General features: G+C 38.6%; 2 protein-coding genes across 4 annotated transcripts in view; one reads left to right on the forward strand and one right to left on the reverse strand.

Annotated features, from left to right (window-relative positions):
- The window catches only part of mgat4c (mgat4 family member C), a 145,247-nt gene that overhangs the window by 98,056 nt on the left and 30,230 nt on the right, over window positions 1–16,961 (forward strand). The window lies entirely within an intron of this gene.
- On the reverse strand, window positions 6,642–16,368 carry eps8b (epidermal growth factor receptor pathway substrate 8b). The gene is made up of 7 exons (XM_065278600.2): window positions 16,294–16,368; window positions 14,133–14,226; window positions 9,648–9,782; window positions 9,402–9,489; window positions 9,037–9,214; window positions 7,619–7,751; window positions 6,642–7,495 (listed from the first exon to the last, which is right to left on the reverse strand). The coding sequence occupies exons 1-7, from the start codon at window positions 16,302–16,304 to the stop codon at window positions 7,418–7,420; spliced, it is 717 nt and encodes a 238-aa protein (XP_065134672.2). The 5' UTR covers window positions 16,305–16,368; the 3' UTR covers window positions 6,642–7,417.

Raw genomic sequence — 16,961 nt, forward strand, 5'->3', positions numbered from 1 at the left:
TCTCCCAGAACAGTTGAATAGAGTATGCGGGGGTCTTTTTTACATTGTGTCTTGAGCCAGAAAAGAGGTGACAGGCTGCATTAACTTGATCTGTCTCTGTTCTGAAGAATTAAACGGCCATCCTATACATTAGCCTTAAGCTAAATGGCCATCAAGTCCCTCACATATAGTTTAGTACTGACTGTCCGTGCGACACGCACACACGGGCTATATACGCCCATTATCCGTTCATGGTTTGTTTCTCTACGGGTTAAAAAAGAAACGGCTTTTCACACTGTAAATCGATTGTGCCGTGTGAGCAGTAAGACCCTCTCAGATGCTGAGGGGGCAGCCGGATCGATTCCTCTCTCCATGTCTGACGAAAAAAGGGAGACATAAATCTAAATTGAAGTCGGGGGTGATTTACAAAAGGGGGAAAGAAAATGAATCGCAGCAGATGTCAGGCGGAACACAGTGATATAATTCAATTACCTAAGTGTGGAATGACATTTGATTTAATCTGAACTATTAATGCTAGTGAGGTCAGGCCAAAAGAAAGGGCACTTGTCTAGTTAGTCGCAATTAGAGTGTAAATCTCAAATGTCTGTAAGGCGGGGGGAAAATGTCATTTGAGGAATTACCGGCTAATAATTTGGTTCACATTACCTTTTGAGTAACCAGTAGCGAATCTAAATCATCCAAGACTAACAGTGTAGGGTATTTTAAGAAATCTGTTCGCTTTTTGTCATGGTTGGATAAGAATTAGCACGGGCACTTGATGAGTTGGTGCCGAGCGTCAACCACCCTCTTATCCTCACGAACAAATACAAGGAATTAGGGATCTTGGCACGGGCTTAGAGAAATGCCGTACGTGCATTGTCATGCCGTTCCCATTTCCTTGAACCATCCCTGTCACTACAGTCTTAAAGTACCAGATTGCTTATAACATCTCAGGTTAGATTAAGATTTATGCTGCGGATGATGTGCTGCAGATAAATTACGTTTTCATTGCACCCCACAACCTACAGATGGTGTTCAGATAGGTACACATTACATATGCGGCTCAATAGATTATTGATTATGCAGGCATATTTTAGCAAGTCTGATAAGCCGTGCAAGCCAGCACCCATATTAAACGGCTCAGAAAGGAGTTTTTATCTGCAGGCATCAGACACGCTTTTACTGCCACCTCAAATGGGCCACCATGCATGTTATTGTCTTCCATTTTAAGTGACTGCCCACCTGGTGGTGAAGCGAGCGAAACGAGATGAAGTTTGGAATCGGTGTCCTGCCGCGCTGACAGCTAGTGTATGAGTGATACAGTGCGTTTAGTTGTCTGTCCGGGGGAAAAAACTTTCCTGCCGTCTGCATGCAAACACACTCATACCGATACCCTTCCAAATGCCAGATATGCCATCAGTTCACTGCACCGGAGAGAAATGCCAAATTAATCATAACTGTTTCTTTTATGTCTACTGTTAATTCTGACTGGCTATAAACGAACAGATGATATCAAAGTCACGGCTGTTTTTCATTTTTCGTGGTTATTCATTGTGAAAATTATGCATATGATGAGATTTATGGCAGCCAGGCATCTGGGTAAGTCATCTACGGGGATGTTATTACCATATTCTCTCCTGGATGATATTGTTAGTGACTGCTCACCAAATGGTCAGAAATTTTGAATTTGCTTTAATCGGTCATTTCTGCTCTGTGGATTAGTCACAGACTCTCATGCTCTGGTTTGTGTGGATTGCTTAAGAGAAAACATTGAAAAATGATTTGCTTCATATCCATTGCAATTTCAAAAATGCTGTTGTTCTTGAGTATACGGACAAACCCAAATGGTGGATTTGAATTAACCCATGCCGAGTTGTTATAACTCAAAATTTTTAATTGTTTCAATGCATGGTTGTGTCAATTATGATAATTTTCTAGGTTATTAAAGGGGACATATCATGAAAATCTGACTTTTTCCACGTGCTATAATTGAGTACCCAGTGCTTCTTAACCTAGAAAATGTGAAGAAGATCAACTCAGTAACTTAGTTTTGGTAAACCATTCTCTGCAGTGAAAAATGGGTCATTGAAATTTGGCTCACCTTGTGATGTTATAAGGGGATAATACCACCCCTTAATCTGCACTATCCAACCACAGCACTGTCATTTAGTGCAAAGTAGAGCCCGACCGATATATCGGCAGACCGATATTATCGGCCGATATTACGCATTTTCCAAACTATTGTTATTGGCATTCATAATGGCCAATAAATAAATATAAAAAAAAAAAAAACGGACGAAACAGCCTTCAACCATGTCATGAGTGTTGCCGTTGTATAGTTTGTCCACCAGAGGGCACTCTACACTGTAAAAAAAATTCCGTAGAAATTATAATGGTATTGCAGCTGGGTTGCCGGTAATTTACCGTAGATTTACATTTATGTTATTTACTGGCAAGTGTTTGTTCAAAGTTAAATAAATTTTAAATATTAACAAGTCTTTATCTTTACAGAATAAAACTATACAATATCAGCCTCATGCAAAGCATTCTGGGAACCAGAAATCATCATCAACCCTTTTTCTGTTTTTGCTTCAGATTTTGTTTCCCAGAATGTTTTGCTTGATGCTGTTTTTTTAGTTTTACTCTGTAAAGACAAACACTTGTAAATGTTTAATGTTCATTTAACTTTGAACAAACTCTTGCCAGTAAATAACATAAATGTAAATCTACGGTAAATTACCGGCAACCCAGCTGCAATTTCTACTGAATTTTTTTACAGTGTACAACCTCCCTGTTGGCAACACTCGTGTATAACGCATCACACATCGTGCAACCTCCTGATCCAGCCAGAGTTGGGCAGAGAGAACAACGGTTAAGTGAGTTCATGGTGAGTTGTCACGAGACCATAAAAGAAAAAAATGCAAAAAAAAAAAATTTAAATGCATTATCATATTATTTTTAGTTAAAATTCATAAGTAACTACAAATAACTAATGTTAGGTCTGTTAATGTTTTGTTGCGTGTTTCTGAAATAAAAAAATATCGGCCGATATATCGGAATATCGGATTTTAAAACCAACAAACATTTGTATCGGTATCTGCCTTCAATATCCTTTATCAGTCGGGCTCTAGTGCAAAGATCAGCTCATTTGCATTTAAAAGGACACACCCAAAAACGACACATTTTTGCTAGGGATGTGACGAGATCTCGTGCGACGAGATCTCGCGAGATTAAATGTGTATCGCGAGATTAAGTGTGTCTCGCGAGATTTCTTGTGTAGGTGAAATTCTGGCCGTTTCTCAAAAAAAAGGCTGCATCCTTCGGAGGTCGCATTTTTAAACTGCATTTACTTCATAAAGACTGTCTTTTTAGAGACTAACAATTATAAAGTTTACTAATAATTTAGTTAATCGCAAATTGTTGTAATATGCTCACGACTTGCGAATGTAATGCTCAGTTAATGATCTGAAATAAACCTTAATGACGTATGCAGCTTGCATATGCGACCTCCGGAGGAGGCAGTTGCAGGCGCCTTTTTTAAATGATATTCTATGGGCATGGAGCGTTTGCGCGCTGTTTAAGCGCGCTGAGCGCCTTGCGGTTTTTGCCGGCGGCCGCAGCACGCGCCTTTGAAGGAACGCTGAGAGCGGAGAAGCGCCCGACGTCATTCGCGTCTTTCCATTGTCCACTCGAATGAGGGGAGATGCGGGCCTTACGTTGTGGTGAGGGAAGTTTACAGTTGCTTTGAAGAACCGGACTCCACTCGCTCACTCTCTCCTGCGTGTTTGTGCACCTCTCACCCTCAAACAAGGTCAGATCAAGCATCCTCTTTTTAAAGTTTCTGCTAATATGACAGTTAACAGCAAAAGAGCGCACGCTTCAATATTTGATTGACAAGACAGCTGACTAGGTGGTTGCCTAGCAATATTAAAAGCCGCGTCGACACGCACTGCTCTTTTTTTTTAAAAGGCAGTGCGTCGCGCCTTGCGTTTCCAAGCGTTTAAAGCGTGGTTGGTATAATTAGCCTCTTACATGCATTATATTCTGTCTTTTACTGCATTTGCTTTTTTGTTTGGGTTTCCAATAATGTTCGTTTGGGAGCTCGTATGAAGTCTGAGACGTGTTGTGTTTTTCTGTAGATCAGTGTCAGATGTGAAGTCTCAGCAGATTAAACCATCACAGAGTTTACATGATTTAATGTCTGCATGTTCATTTCTAATGTAAAGAAATGGACGTATATTAAATATTCAAATGGATTTAAACATTGTTTGGCTAAAAAATAAGCGTTTTTTTTCCGTCTAAAGTGAAAGTGAAAGTGAAGATAGCATCCGAGACGAGTCTACTATCGCCCCCTGCAGGCATTTGTTATAATATATACATAATGCTTTTTATTTATAGACCACAAATGTAATGTGTTTGTTAATGTAATGTTGTTTAATGTTACTTGGTTTTAATACTTTATTTGAACCAATTATTATTGCATCTTCGTTATTATGTAATTTTAACGGCTACTGCTTACTTGGGTCTATTTTTATTACCCAAAAATAACAAATTACTTCATTATCAGTTAGTAAAATAATTGTTAGGGGCAGTCCTTGATTAGTTAAAACATTTAAAAATAACATGATTTCAGTTTCTTATTCATTTATTTTATCATCGAGGGTTTCTTAAAAAGTGTAAAAATATCGTCTCGTCTCGTTCTCGTGAACCCAATCTCGTGTCTCGTCTCGTCTCGTGGATTAAGTGTCTCGTCACACCCCTAATTTTTGCTATATGAAATTTTAAGCTAAAACTTCAGACACGTACTCTAGACACCAAAGACATCTTACAAAAGTCTTGTGAAATTTTCCCCTTTAAAAAGAAGATTATTAAACTAAGTTCAGGAGGAGCATGATTATGTAATCAGCTTAAAGATTTCTCTATATATAGCCGTCCCTCACCTCTGTCCCATGACAGTTTTTGCAGCATTCCTTCTTCACCCCATCACCTCCCTCTCGCTGGTACATCTATCCTAGTTAAAGAGGGGGGAGTACTTTGGGTTCGGGTTAGAATAAGAGGTCTTTTCCAGATCGGGTTCGGGTCTAAAAGTTTCATGTGTGCCTCTGACACGGGTCGGGTATAATAATAGCGGCATCGGGTCTCGGGTGATTTAAAGTGAATGTGTTTTTGCCGAACGGACCTGAAGACCCGAAGTCTCCTCTGTTTGACAATAGCGCTTGCGACATTGTGTGAATGGCGGTAGGTTGATTTTTGTTCAGACAGAAATGTCAGTCAATATTAAATACTGTATAATTTTAGCGGTTACCTTGGTGTCATTGTCAAATAACAAAGTAAAACAAATGGAGCAGCTCGCCAAATTGGTTGCTAGACCAGCGGGGGTTCTTTCTTCCTGACTGCTGCATGCGGGGCTGCAGACCGCACACACATCGGTGCCATTTACATTCGGGTCTAGTCAGGTTAAAAAAACTTGACACTGGTTCGGGTCGAACTCGGGTCTAATTTTCTCTGGTTTGACTCGGGTTGGGTCTTTCTTTTAAAAAACGCATTCATGCACGTCGGCTTCTGGTTTAAAGTGATTTGGGTCGGGTACATTTATTTGAACCCGAGAAGATCTCTAGTTAGTATTCCGAATTAAGAGTTCTCCCCTCGGACAGCAAGCCAGATAAGCTTTATGATCATATTTGATTACATGTTGATGTGAACTCGTGAACTCAGCGGTTGGGTTTGTTGTTTTTATGTTACCCAACAATGGTTTAAAACAACACAGTATTTTTTGGATTGTTTTCCTCTGTATATGCCAAATTCATTTATTTTATCATATTTGAGATACAAATGTGGTAGAGCATTGTTTTGAAAGCACAAAAAGTCATGGGTTTGAACTCAGGGAACACGTTAAAATATATATATATATACTTTGTAATTCGCTGTAAGCCCTATTGGATGAATGCGCCTGCCAAAATACGTAAATGTATATGTTTTAATCATCAGATGTACAATATTTTTGCATTAAATTGATTTGAAGTTTGTAAATTCCATGGATATGAATCACAATAGTTTCAGTGCGCTGCGAGGCAGTCCAGCATCTTTCCTTTGATCTTCCCCTCCGTAAATTCCATCATTAGGGATTGATTCATGCCATGAATCATAGTGACAATATACAGCCTCATCCACTTTCTCTCAGGGCTGGGAGGCATCCTGACAGTGCATACAAAGGGAGAGATGGGGGTCATTCCAGCTCATCCTGAACGCAGCACAATACTCGCTGATGCGTTCACAATCTATTCCAGCAAAAAAGCAACAAGACAAACTGAAAGCCCCCCTTATGTGCCCTCTGTGAGGGTAAGTAGCAAAGCTGTCAGTCAGCGAGCCGGTTAGAGACACAGCCGTATGGCTTTCAGAGGGTTGAAAGGGTCTTTATAAACATCAGTGGGTAAGAGGAGCCGTAGGAATCGGTTCTCTGTAAAGCAATAGTACAATGACGTCTGACTGCTGTGGCTTTTTAAATAGTCACCATCAATATTGTATGCGCAAATCATTTTTTTCAATGGTATAGTCTGTATATCAATACTCCACAGTTTACACATAAGCACAAACATATTCATATTTTTGTTTGTTTATTTAATTTTGAATAAGAAGAAAATAAATGTTTAAAGCATGTTTGGGGGCTGAAGTTGCATAGCCTGGCTCATAAACATAAAGTGATGTAACATTCGCCGCGGGCATTAACAATATAGGGATTATTGTTTACCAGTTGTGTGTTCTTTGGATCGAATTGCATTGCGGTGTCTGTTTACAACTGTGGCCAAACAAAAAGAAGTTATTAAAATATAATGGTTATTGCCAATGGGGGCTACTATCACTTCTACTTGAAGTATGAAGGAAAATTATATAGCGATCATGCACACACACACACACACACACACACACACACACACACACACACACACACACACACACACACACACATGAATAAACATGACCTGATTTGCATTAATAAAGCATGAAACATGCGAAAAAAAGAAGTACCGACAAATGAGTGATGAGACAGTCTTCAACATTAATATTAAGTAGTCATTTAGCCGTATGAAGTATGTGATAATACTTCAGTACCATTATAGAGAAAATCTTCATGATTTTCATGCAGTGACAGACTACTTGTTTCAAATATTAGGACTTATTAGTCGATGCCCAATGTCATTTTTATCACTTTAAATGGAGGTTAAAGACTTTAATCCCAATGCATTCATGTTCATCAGTTTAAAGCACTTATGTTAAGCACTACGTTGTACAGGTCATAAAGGAAATGGGCTGGACACGGTTACAGTAATGACTGGAGCTGTTTAGTCCATCTGTTCTGAATTCCTCTGGGTGGCTGTTGATTGTAGGGTGAACAAGAGTATTGGAGAAAATGCGATGAAATTATCGCGATTGACTGTAATCATTCCCAGGCTGAGGCTTCCACTTCCTGTTGCCGTCGTCTCATGATCTCCTGCAGCTCTGTGTCACCGTGACTTTTCTGAGATTAAGAGAAGAAAAACCATTTGGCTTTTAACCCCGCTATTGTATTGCTATTGTTAGTTTCTCCATTACACACATACAGATAAATATTTGGGCTAGGTAGTGTTGCTGTTTGACTGACCTCTATTTGGGCTTTCTGCACACTGAGCTGACTGAAGACACGCGACCCCTCGTCCCCACACACGGCCCTCAGCTCATCCTTGCTGAGAGAAAAAAGCTGAGCACCGTTAAGACTACCCAGACAATCCACCACCCTGACACATAAAAATAATATTTAAAAAAAAAATATTTGAGAAAGGTTTCTTATATCATAAGTCAAATGTTGAGATACATTTAGCAAACTTTCAAAACTAAAATGTTCCTTTCTTGTAAAAAAAAGGATTTATTTGAAATCAAGCTGCCAAAAAAATCTCAGATTTCTGAAATAATAATAATAATAATATGTGCATGCCCACATTCACCACCGTTTTTCAATATTTTACTATGTTCTTACCTCAACTTAGATGAATTAATACATACCTATCTTTTTTTAATGTGTGTACTTTAATCTTTGTACAGCGCTTCTTGAATGTGTTAGCATTTAGCCTAGCCCCATTCATTCCTATGGCTCCAAATAAAAGTTTTATTTTGTGCCACCATACTTACTCGTGTAACTACTTATGTAACAGACTTTAAATAGGGAAAACATGGAAGTGTTTGGTGGCTTCTAAATGCATCCCTGTTTGGATCCTAAGGAATGATTGGGGCTAGGCTAAATGCTAACACATTCACGAGGTGCTGTGCAAAGATTAAAAGTGCACGCATTGAATAAAGATAGGTATGTATTAATTTGTCTAAGTTGAGGTAAGAACATAGTAAAATATTGAAAAACAGTGGTGTTGTCCTTTAACAACGGCTGACATTGAGATCCTCCAGAGCATTTTCTGATTGGTTTATTCTGATCTTAACTCTGGTAACTCTGTTATGTCAGCATGCATTGGTTTGTAATCTCTCAATGTAATGCAGGCTTGGCAACGAGGCTGTTATTGACCTCTGAGCAATGTTTTCCTCTGGGTCTTTTATTTGAAGGGTCAGAGAGAGGTTGAAAAATGGCCATCAAAATAAAACATTGGACTGATATAGTTTTATCTCAGGGGACAAATAATACAAAAATGAATTATGTAACATTCTCAAAGAGGGATTAAGCAACTAACACTTCATTACAATCACACTGTAAATGTTGAGTTAATTCAACTTAAAAATATCAGTCAACTAAAAAGTAATATTTTAAGTCAGCACAAGTACTTTTTTAAAAGTTGAAACAACCAATTTTTTTATAGTAATTTTGACTTTTACCACAGACACAGTATTTGCAATGTCCAAAATGCTGTGTTACATCTGGTACAAGGTGATGAATACTGATCAGTACAAAGTGATGAATGATCCCATGAAGGGATTAAATATACTATCTTACAGTTACCTGCCCAGATAGTACAATGTTGCACCACCATAAATGATTAGAAGCATCATATTAGGTGTTGCAGTTCATGCATTACTCACGGCCTGGAGAAACCCTTGGCATTAAGCCAAGCGTGCACCTCAAAGGGCTCAGATGTCTGCGTGATGGGCACGGTTCTGCACGATCGCTCTACCCTAAAGTTACGAGCGGGTGGTTGAGCCTTACTGTCCGTTATCCTTTTCAACAGCTCATCGTTTACCTCCTTCTGTTGGCTGCGGTCTAGAAAGACAGAAAGAAAAATAGGGCGATGGGGAAATGTACAGAGACATAGCCGGCATGACTGCCCAGGACAGAAGTTATGAGCTGTTGTAGAAATATGCAATCTATGTGCATAAGAGCACTCTCACACATTTATTTTTCTCCAGAAGAGAAAAGCGCATACACAGAGCAGATAAAAGGTACATACTGTCTTTGTCCCTGGAGGATTTATTCATCTCCAAAACCTCTACATGATTTACAGAAGCAGTTGGAGTTCCTTTGTAAGGATTGACAGCCTATAGAAATAGAACAAAAGGCTAAGTAAGAAGGAGTAAAAAATAAAATATATCAGTTTATGTCTGGCACGTACTGTAGGTATGAAAGATATTTGTGGAATGCAACTAATAAACCTTACTAATGGGTGAACGTGGGGTGGTTTGTGCTGTAAGTCTACCTGGCTGTTAAAGAGAGCAGCGCGGTTGTACTGCTGCTCTTCTGGTTTGACCTCTTCTAGCACATTATAAGGCACGTAGCCTGACTGACCACTGCGGTTCCTCAGCAGCCACCATTGTTTATTGTTTTCCAAGACCTAAAGGCCACAAATACATGAGGTCTGTTTCAAAAAACATTGTCTTTAAGCAGCATTGTATACTGTGGGTACTTAATGGAAAACAGAATGCATTGCAGTAAGATTAGTAAATGAAAAGCTGTGTATGACTTTACCCTGCACAGAACCAGTGACATTGAGTGCGTTACTTGCACAGTCTTACACTGATTATGCTTAATAAACTGATAACACGTGGGGTCATGTAAACGCGTAAAATGGTTTAATATTATCGGGAAAAGCCCATAAACAGCATAAGCAAAAACCGATCGGCGCAGGTAGTTTTTTGCTCTTTACCCCGATTTCGCATGGCATGTAAACGCCTTAACCGGCTTTCTCACGGTTCTGTTCATGTGCGCATGTGTCTGTGTGTGACAGCTAAACGTCATACGAGGAAGTAAGCACAAAGTAACGCATAAAAGTCTCCATTTGACTAAAGCAGTTGGCAGAGAAACTGCGAAAATTGAAAACAACTTACACCGACATATCTTAGAATACATCAGTACTCTTTGTTTTGCCTCAAAATGCATACAAGTAATGTTTTTAGTAATCCATGTTTGTTATATTTCCCAATTAAAGGCCTAGTCCACACGGACACTGGTATTTTTATAACTGGAGTTTTTCTCCTTAGAGCCCCGCACGGGCCTGCGTTTCTGCATGGACAAACGGCCGCACCGCGTAAAAAAATCACGGATATAAAAATACCCGTGTCCATGTGGACAAGGCCTAAGGCCTAGTCCTGGCTTAAGCCGATCCCTGTCCGGGAAAACGCCCCTATATGTACTATAGGCAGTGACGTCATGTACTATTTTGTGACAGATATGTATTTTAGGGACAAAAATGTAGTTTTTGAAAAGGTACCACCCAGGGGCGTTTCTAGGATTTCATTCTTAGGGGGGCTTAGCCCTCAGTGCAACCCAGTATCACGAAATTGCGTGACTATTTCACGCATGGACCAGCGTGACAATGTCACGCTTTGCCGCGTTTGAGCGTGAGCATGTCACGCTTTCTGTTTGTGTCACTGTCACGTATTGGTTACTCAACTTTTTTGTCCTAATTTCTTACCATTGTCGCTTCGGTTTAGGGTTAGATTTACATAAAATGACACCCTTACCTAAACAAACTCTAACCCCAACGTCAGGTGACAATTGGTTAAAGTTTAGAAAATATAAAAGAATAAGTATTGTATCTTTTATTTTTATAAACCAATACTTAAAGTGACAAATACTTAAAGTGACATATAACACAAGCACCAAATCTAACCCTAAACCGAAGCGACAATGGTTTGAAAATAGGAAAAAAAAGTTGAGTAACCAATACGTGACAGTGACACAAACAGCAAAGCGTGACATGCTCACGCTCAAACGCGGCAAAGCGTGACATTGTCACGCTGGTCCATGCGTGAAATAGTCACGCATTTTCGTGATATAGGGTTGCTCAGTGATGATGTGAAGAGAGCATTGTGATGCCATTTTTGCAAATTGATTGAGTATTATTATATTAATAAATTCATGTAGGCTACATACATTACTCTTCTATATAGTTCCAATCCCTTATGATTTAACCTAATAAAAAAAAAACTCTTGAACAGATGAAGACTTTCGTTGCAAAACAAGATAACTCCGTTTTGTTAATTGTTCAGAAAACTCATTTTTTGGTTGTGCATTCCAATTAATATCAATTCAACTGCAGTTGGTTTGTTTTGATTTAAACCTTCATAACTTAAAAAATACAGCTAAGTAGCACCATAAAACAAAATAATAACATGATAACATAATAATAAACATGTTTTGACAAAAATGTTAAAAAATGGATTTATCTCGTTTTGCAACGAAACTCTTCAGATATAAAGGTATAAAAGTTATTACTATTATTTATTACTTTGTATCTTGAATTAAAGTTTATGTATACTATATGTATATTCAAAGTTTACTGAATACTAACAATTTATATGAGAATTTATATTTACACGAGTTAGACTTTACTTTTCGTTATACATTATAAATCAGTTTTACTTTGCAGATGTATCATGCATTTTTTATTAATTTTATTTTAATTAATATCTTCAAATAAATTGTTTTTACAAATAAATAAAACTTCAGAAAAATATATTTGATAGTTTGGTTGAAATATTAAGACTTATCTTAGGGGGGCTAAGATGACAGGTGGCTGGAGCCCCCCTAAAAAGGGTCTAGAACCGCCCCCGGTACCACCCCAGTGACAACTTTTGTACCTTTTTTTCTGAGTGTATATTTTGGTAACACTTTACAATATGGTTGTACATATTAAAAACAGGGTTCCCATGGGTTCTTAAAAGTTTGGGGGGAAACAATTCAAGGTTTTTGTTTTTGAAAGTTTTTGAAAATATACATACATAGATACAGGTCATTGAAAGTGCTTGAATCTATTTTATGCAAGAAGTTTTCTGGAAAAAATCCATATTATTCCCTGTGTAGTGTAGGATAATATCATACAAATTCTAGAGTTTTTAAGCACACGTGCTAAACTATTTCCTTTAAATGCTTATATCTTCTGTATGCGAATTTTGATTCATACCAAAATGCTTTTTTGCATAGTTGTGTTTGAGAAATGAAAATGTCTTGGGTTATGTATGTAACTGTTGTTCCCTGAGAAGAGAACGAGGCACTGCGTCTCCCTTGCCATACTTCCTGCGTCCCTGTAACGCCGTCTTTGGCATTAGCTAACACAAACTAACAATGAACAATATAGTTTTCACTCCTATTACTTTAATCTGCTGCACTTTAACCTAATGCACTCTACTGTTCAAATCCGCCCCTTCAGCTCTCCAGAAAACAGCAGTGATTGGCATACAGAAAGCAAGAAATTACCGTAATTTCAGGAGCAATTTAAAAAAATTTCATAGCACAAATGGTTGAAGAGTTACGGTCAAATAATAACGCTTAGTAGAATGTGTCTGCACCAATGCCCGCGGTCTAAACAGGGTTTGCCATTACAACATACCAAGTGATTTTTTTGGTCACGATCCACAGTTTGAAAACCCCTGCTTTGACTAATGTCTGAATACAACCTTACTGTAAAGTCTTGCCTTTTTTTGGGCGATTAATTTAATTAATTAATTAATTAATTTTGTCCGACTTCTCTTAACTTCCTGTCATAAGAAATGGTGCGAGGACAGGCTATCGAAAACTTGTTTCTGCTCAGCAAAATATTGCAGCAATTAAGAACATGGCCCAACTTGCAACGATCCAATCAGTTCTCAAAAAAAAAAAACATCAAGTCCTGCACTACAAAACAGTTTAACCCAAAACATGTATCACTTTTTAAAAACTTTTCTTATATAACATGTGTGAAAACTTTACTATTTACATTTCGTCCTTGAATCCAGACAAATCAATTTGTGTGACTCCTCATTCAACATGTTGCCTAATTTTAACAAAATGATTTTGGAACTCTGTTGTAACTCTGTCCCAATGAAGCATCCTCCCATTGAGATACTGGAATTAAATCCCAGCGATACCAGGATCAGGCCGGGCATGTCTAGAAACACGATTATCCATGTTTCCAGATGGATTAGGCAATCGGGGGTAATCCCTCTTGATCACTTCAGTAGTTCTCATGTAAATAGAGCGCCTAGGGGGTTGGAGGCTGTTCTGAGGAAACAGCAGACGTCTGGAAGTGACAGGTTGAAAGAACAGCTTTCTAAATGCTAGAATTTCCTGGATCATTAAGGTTATTGTGCGATTGCAGGAGCTTAGCAATGTTCAAGTAACGTTTCAAATGGATTAATAATTAAACAGCGCTCATTTCATCGAGTTCCATATTCAGAAGTAGACAGAACTAGTTGTAAACAGTTTTATTTAACCAGAACCACATTCATATCACATTTTGGCTTTTATTTTCTTTAAGAAATTGAAAATATTGTTTAAACATTTTTCATTGACTGATCAAATGTTTAGCATTCAAAAAAATAATAAATTGTGATGCAGCACATTAAATCAGCTAGAACCCAACACTAACTAAATCTTTAACACCAATTCAAGGTGCTATAAAGGTTCCCCACAGCGATGCCATGATTTAGAACCAGTGTTCTTCAGGAAATGTCTACAGTATACTTTATAAGTGTGTATATTAGTTCTAGTTTCCCTGAAAGTTTCTTTAACCATTAGAGGTTTTTTTTTTCAAACCTATTTATATTGCAAACATCATCTAGCGTCTTTAAACTGTGAGCTCTACATGAGAACATGCAGTGCAGTCGTGTTTTGTTCTCCTGCTACCTCCCACACTGTGAACCTCAGACCTCCTCTGCCCCTCGCTCCCATCCTCCTCCACCTCCTCCCCGAGGGTCATCCATACCTCCAGTATCTCTCCCTGCTGCACGGTGAGCTCGTTGGCATTGCGCGCCACAAAGTGATAACGGATTCTGACATGTTGGAGGTCGCTGTTAGACCTGTGTGGCAGAAATAGCAACATGGCACAATACTTTGAAGGTCATTCAAATATTTGTGCCAAGTAATGAAAAAGCGCGTCTGTTTGCCTGCGAAATCTTAGTGGGGTTAGCACTGACTGCAGTTACAGTCAACACATGAGGATATTTTTGGATGTTTGCCTTGAGTCAAGTTAGATTTGTTGAGGCTTTTGCTATTGCTCAGTTGTGGCAAATGCTTTAAGGAAAGCCAGCAGACCAAACAGCGCTGTCTAGAAGCCATTCCATAAATAAACAGCTCATTATAACAAATAATCAAGCATGAGAAACACTTGAAAAGTTTAAAAGTTTTAAAGTAATTTTACATTATTTCCTTATCAAAGGAATAGTTTACCCAAATATGAAAATTGTACTATAATTTATTGCCGTGCCATCAAAGATGTATATAACTTTGCTTTTTCAATTCACACAAACACTTTTATATTAAAATGTCATCATGTTATGTTGGCATTAAAACATTAAAACCACCGGCCCGTGGGCGGGCCCTAGGGGCGTATCTGTGGGTTTCTGTACTCTGACTCTGTCTTACATCAAATATTCAATCTTCAATCATAAACTTTGCATTATTTGAAAGCTAAAACACTCAAGATTTATGTTCTGAGCTTGTTTTTGCCATCAATACACTGGAGTGAAAAGGGTTAAATGAAATGCAGATGAACCGCATATAAATATGGATGTCGGTTCTCACATTTCTTGCCATATGAATCTGATCATTTCTGACAAACCCAAAAAACGTCAGCGTACATTGCAACGTAAGGGTCCACTCTTCAAAATGCATCCCACATTTTAATCCAAAACAACGAAAAATAGGGAAAAATCACGCAAGATTCTTCTTTGTTTACATACGTGCTTACGGTTAATATGATCGATCATGTTTATTTTCTATCAAATATCGATTCTTCTCAATGAAAATGCATCTCTTCCTGCTTCCTTACACGCTTCCGATGAATATCCCGCCCTATTTTTCTGTTTTGTCCATTCAGATAAGGTATGAGAACTTAAAATGTCCTGGAAGCGCACATTGGGTAGGCGGGGTGTCATTTTGTGCACCTTCGCTTTTGACTGGATGAAGCCAAAATGCAACCAGCCATTGCCTAGCCAGCAAAGCTTTGAGTGATGGGGGTGGTAACCACTCATAAAACGATTACAAGGATTCAACTTACGTCAGTAAAGTGTACTTCTGCGCAAATCTCTAGAAGCACATGCAGAGATATGCCTGCGCCCCTTCGAACGCTTTGTTTTGGTAGCATAGCAGCCGGCTAGCCTCTCACAGAGCCGCAGAGAAACTTGAAAACATGGTCATTTTCCAGCTCCACTAGAGTTAAACATTTGATTTTCACAGTTTTGGAATCCATTCAGCTGATCTCCGGGTCTGGCGGTACCACTATTAGCATAGCTTAGCATAATCCATTGAATCTGATTAGACCATTAGCATCGCGCAAAAAAATAACCAAAGAGTTTCGATATTTTTCCTATTTAAAACTTGACTTTTCTGTATTGTACTAAGACCGACGGAAAATTAAAAGTTGCGATTTTCTAGCCTGATATGGTTAGGAACTATAGAACTATTCAGGCGTAAAAATCAAGGACTTTGCTGCCGTAACATGGCTGCGGGAGGCGCAATGATATTATGCAGCGCCTGAAAATAGTCCCCTTGGTAACTTTTAATAGCAGGGGAGTATTTTTGGCCACTGCATTATATCATTGCGCCTGCTGAGTAAATATTTACAAAAATAAGCTGTCATATTTGGGTAAACTATTGCTTAAAGCAGTTGGGCTTGAATTATTTAATGCAAAAGATTCAGAATTTTTAAAAGTATTTCTAGGGCTAATTTGAACCTTAAAATCATAATAGAAGTAAACCTCTATAGCCAAGTTTATTTACAAATCATAATTCAAAGGTTTGGCAGAAGTGTAAAATACTGTTCCTTTACTTAGTAAATCTATCAAATGACCAAAACCAAGCTACTGTATTAAACTCTATGACAAACACAAACATGCAGAACTGACATATTATGACAAACAACTTACGACTCGAGCATGCTTTATCAGAATAGTCCGCAGTTGCTTCGCTGCAAGCGTGCCGGCAAACGCTGCGCCCTTCGCTCGGGTGGAAAGTAACGTGGCGTGCTGCAGCCTGCACATGCAGTGTAGCTCATGCATATTTCAGCGGGCCTGCACAGAGCATGGAGAACTTTAAACTGAACGTACCGGTCCCTATGCATCATTAATGTGCTCGCCTGCCTCTTTCCTCCTCGGTCAGGGAGTGGTGAAGATAACCGCAGTGGCCCGGCATCCAGCCCATACCTAGACCTCCTTTCTTGAAGCCTATAAATAAATGAACATGTTGAACACCTGGAAACTCGGCTACACAATAGGCAGATTTGTTTTCACATCCAATCGCAGGTTTGTTGTTATTGCTGAAGATTCATCTTGTTATTTTATCCATTTAACACAAACAGACAATGTGTCATCATTGCTATAGCAAATTGTACATTTCAATAGCAGGAACGCACACTTTTCCTATCATTTTTGACACAGCATGTTGATTGACAGCCAAAGCCACTATCAGTATATCAGGACTCTCAGTACAGAAAGGTTCACATCACAGCCTGAAGAGAAAATAACCTTTCTTCAATCCCTAGCTGCATGCAGACCCGATGTCTGACCTGTGATAGAAAATAACATTTGAAGATGTC

This window comes from Paramisgurnus dabryanus, chromosome 9, assembly GCF_030506205.2.
Source record: "Paramisgurnus dabryanus chromosome 9, PD_genome_1.1, whole genome shotgun sequence".
Classification (NCBI taxonomy): Eukaryota; Metazoa; Chordata; class Actinopteri; order Cypriniformes; family Cobitidae; genus Paramisgurnus; species Paramisgurnus dabryanus.

Coding starts and splice junctions, on each gene's coding strand:
- eps8b (XM_065278600.2), bottom strand. Junction 9,215..9,401: donor ATCCTCCAGGGACAAAGACA/GTATGTACCTTT, acceptor CTGTCTTTCTAG/ACCGCAGCCAACAGAAGGAG. Junction 7,496..7,618: donor TGCAGAAAGCCCAAATAGAG/GTCAGTCAAACA, acceptor TCTTAATCTCAG/AAAAGTCACGGTGACACAGA.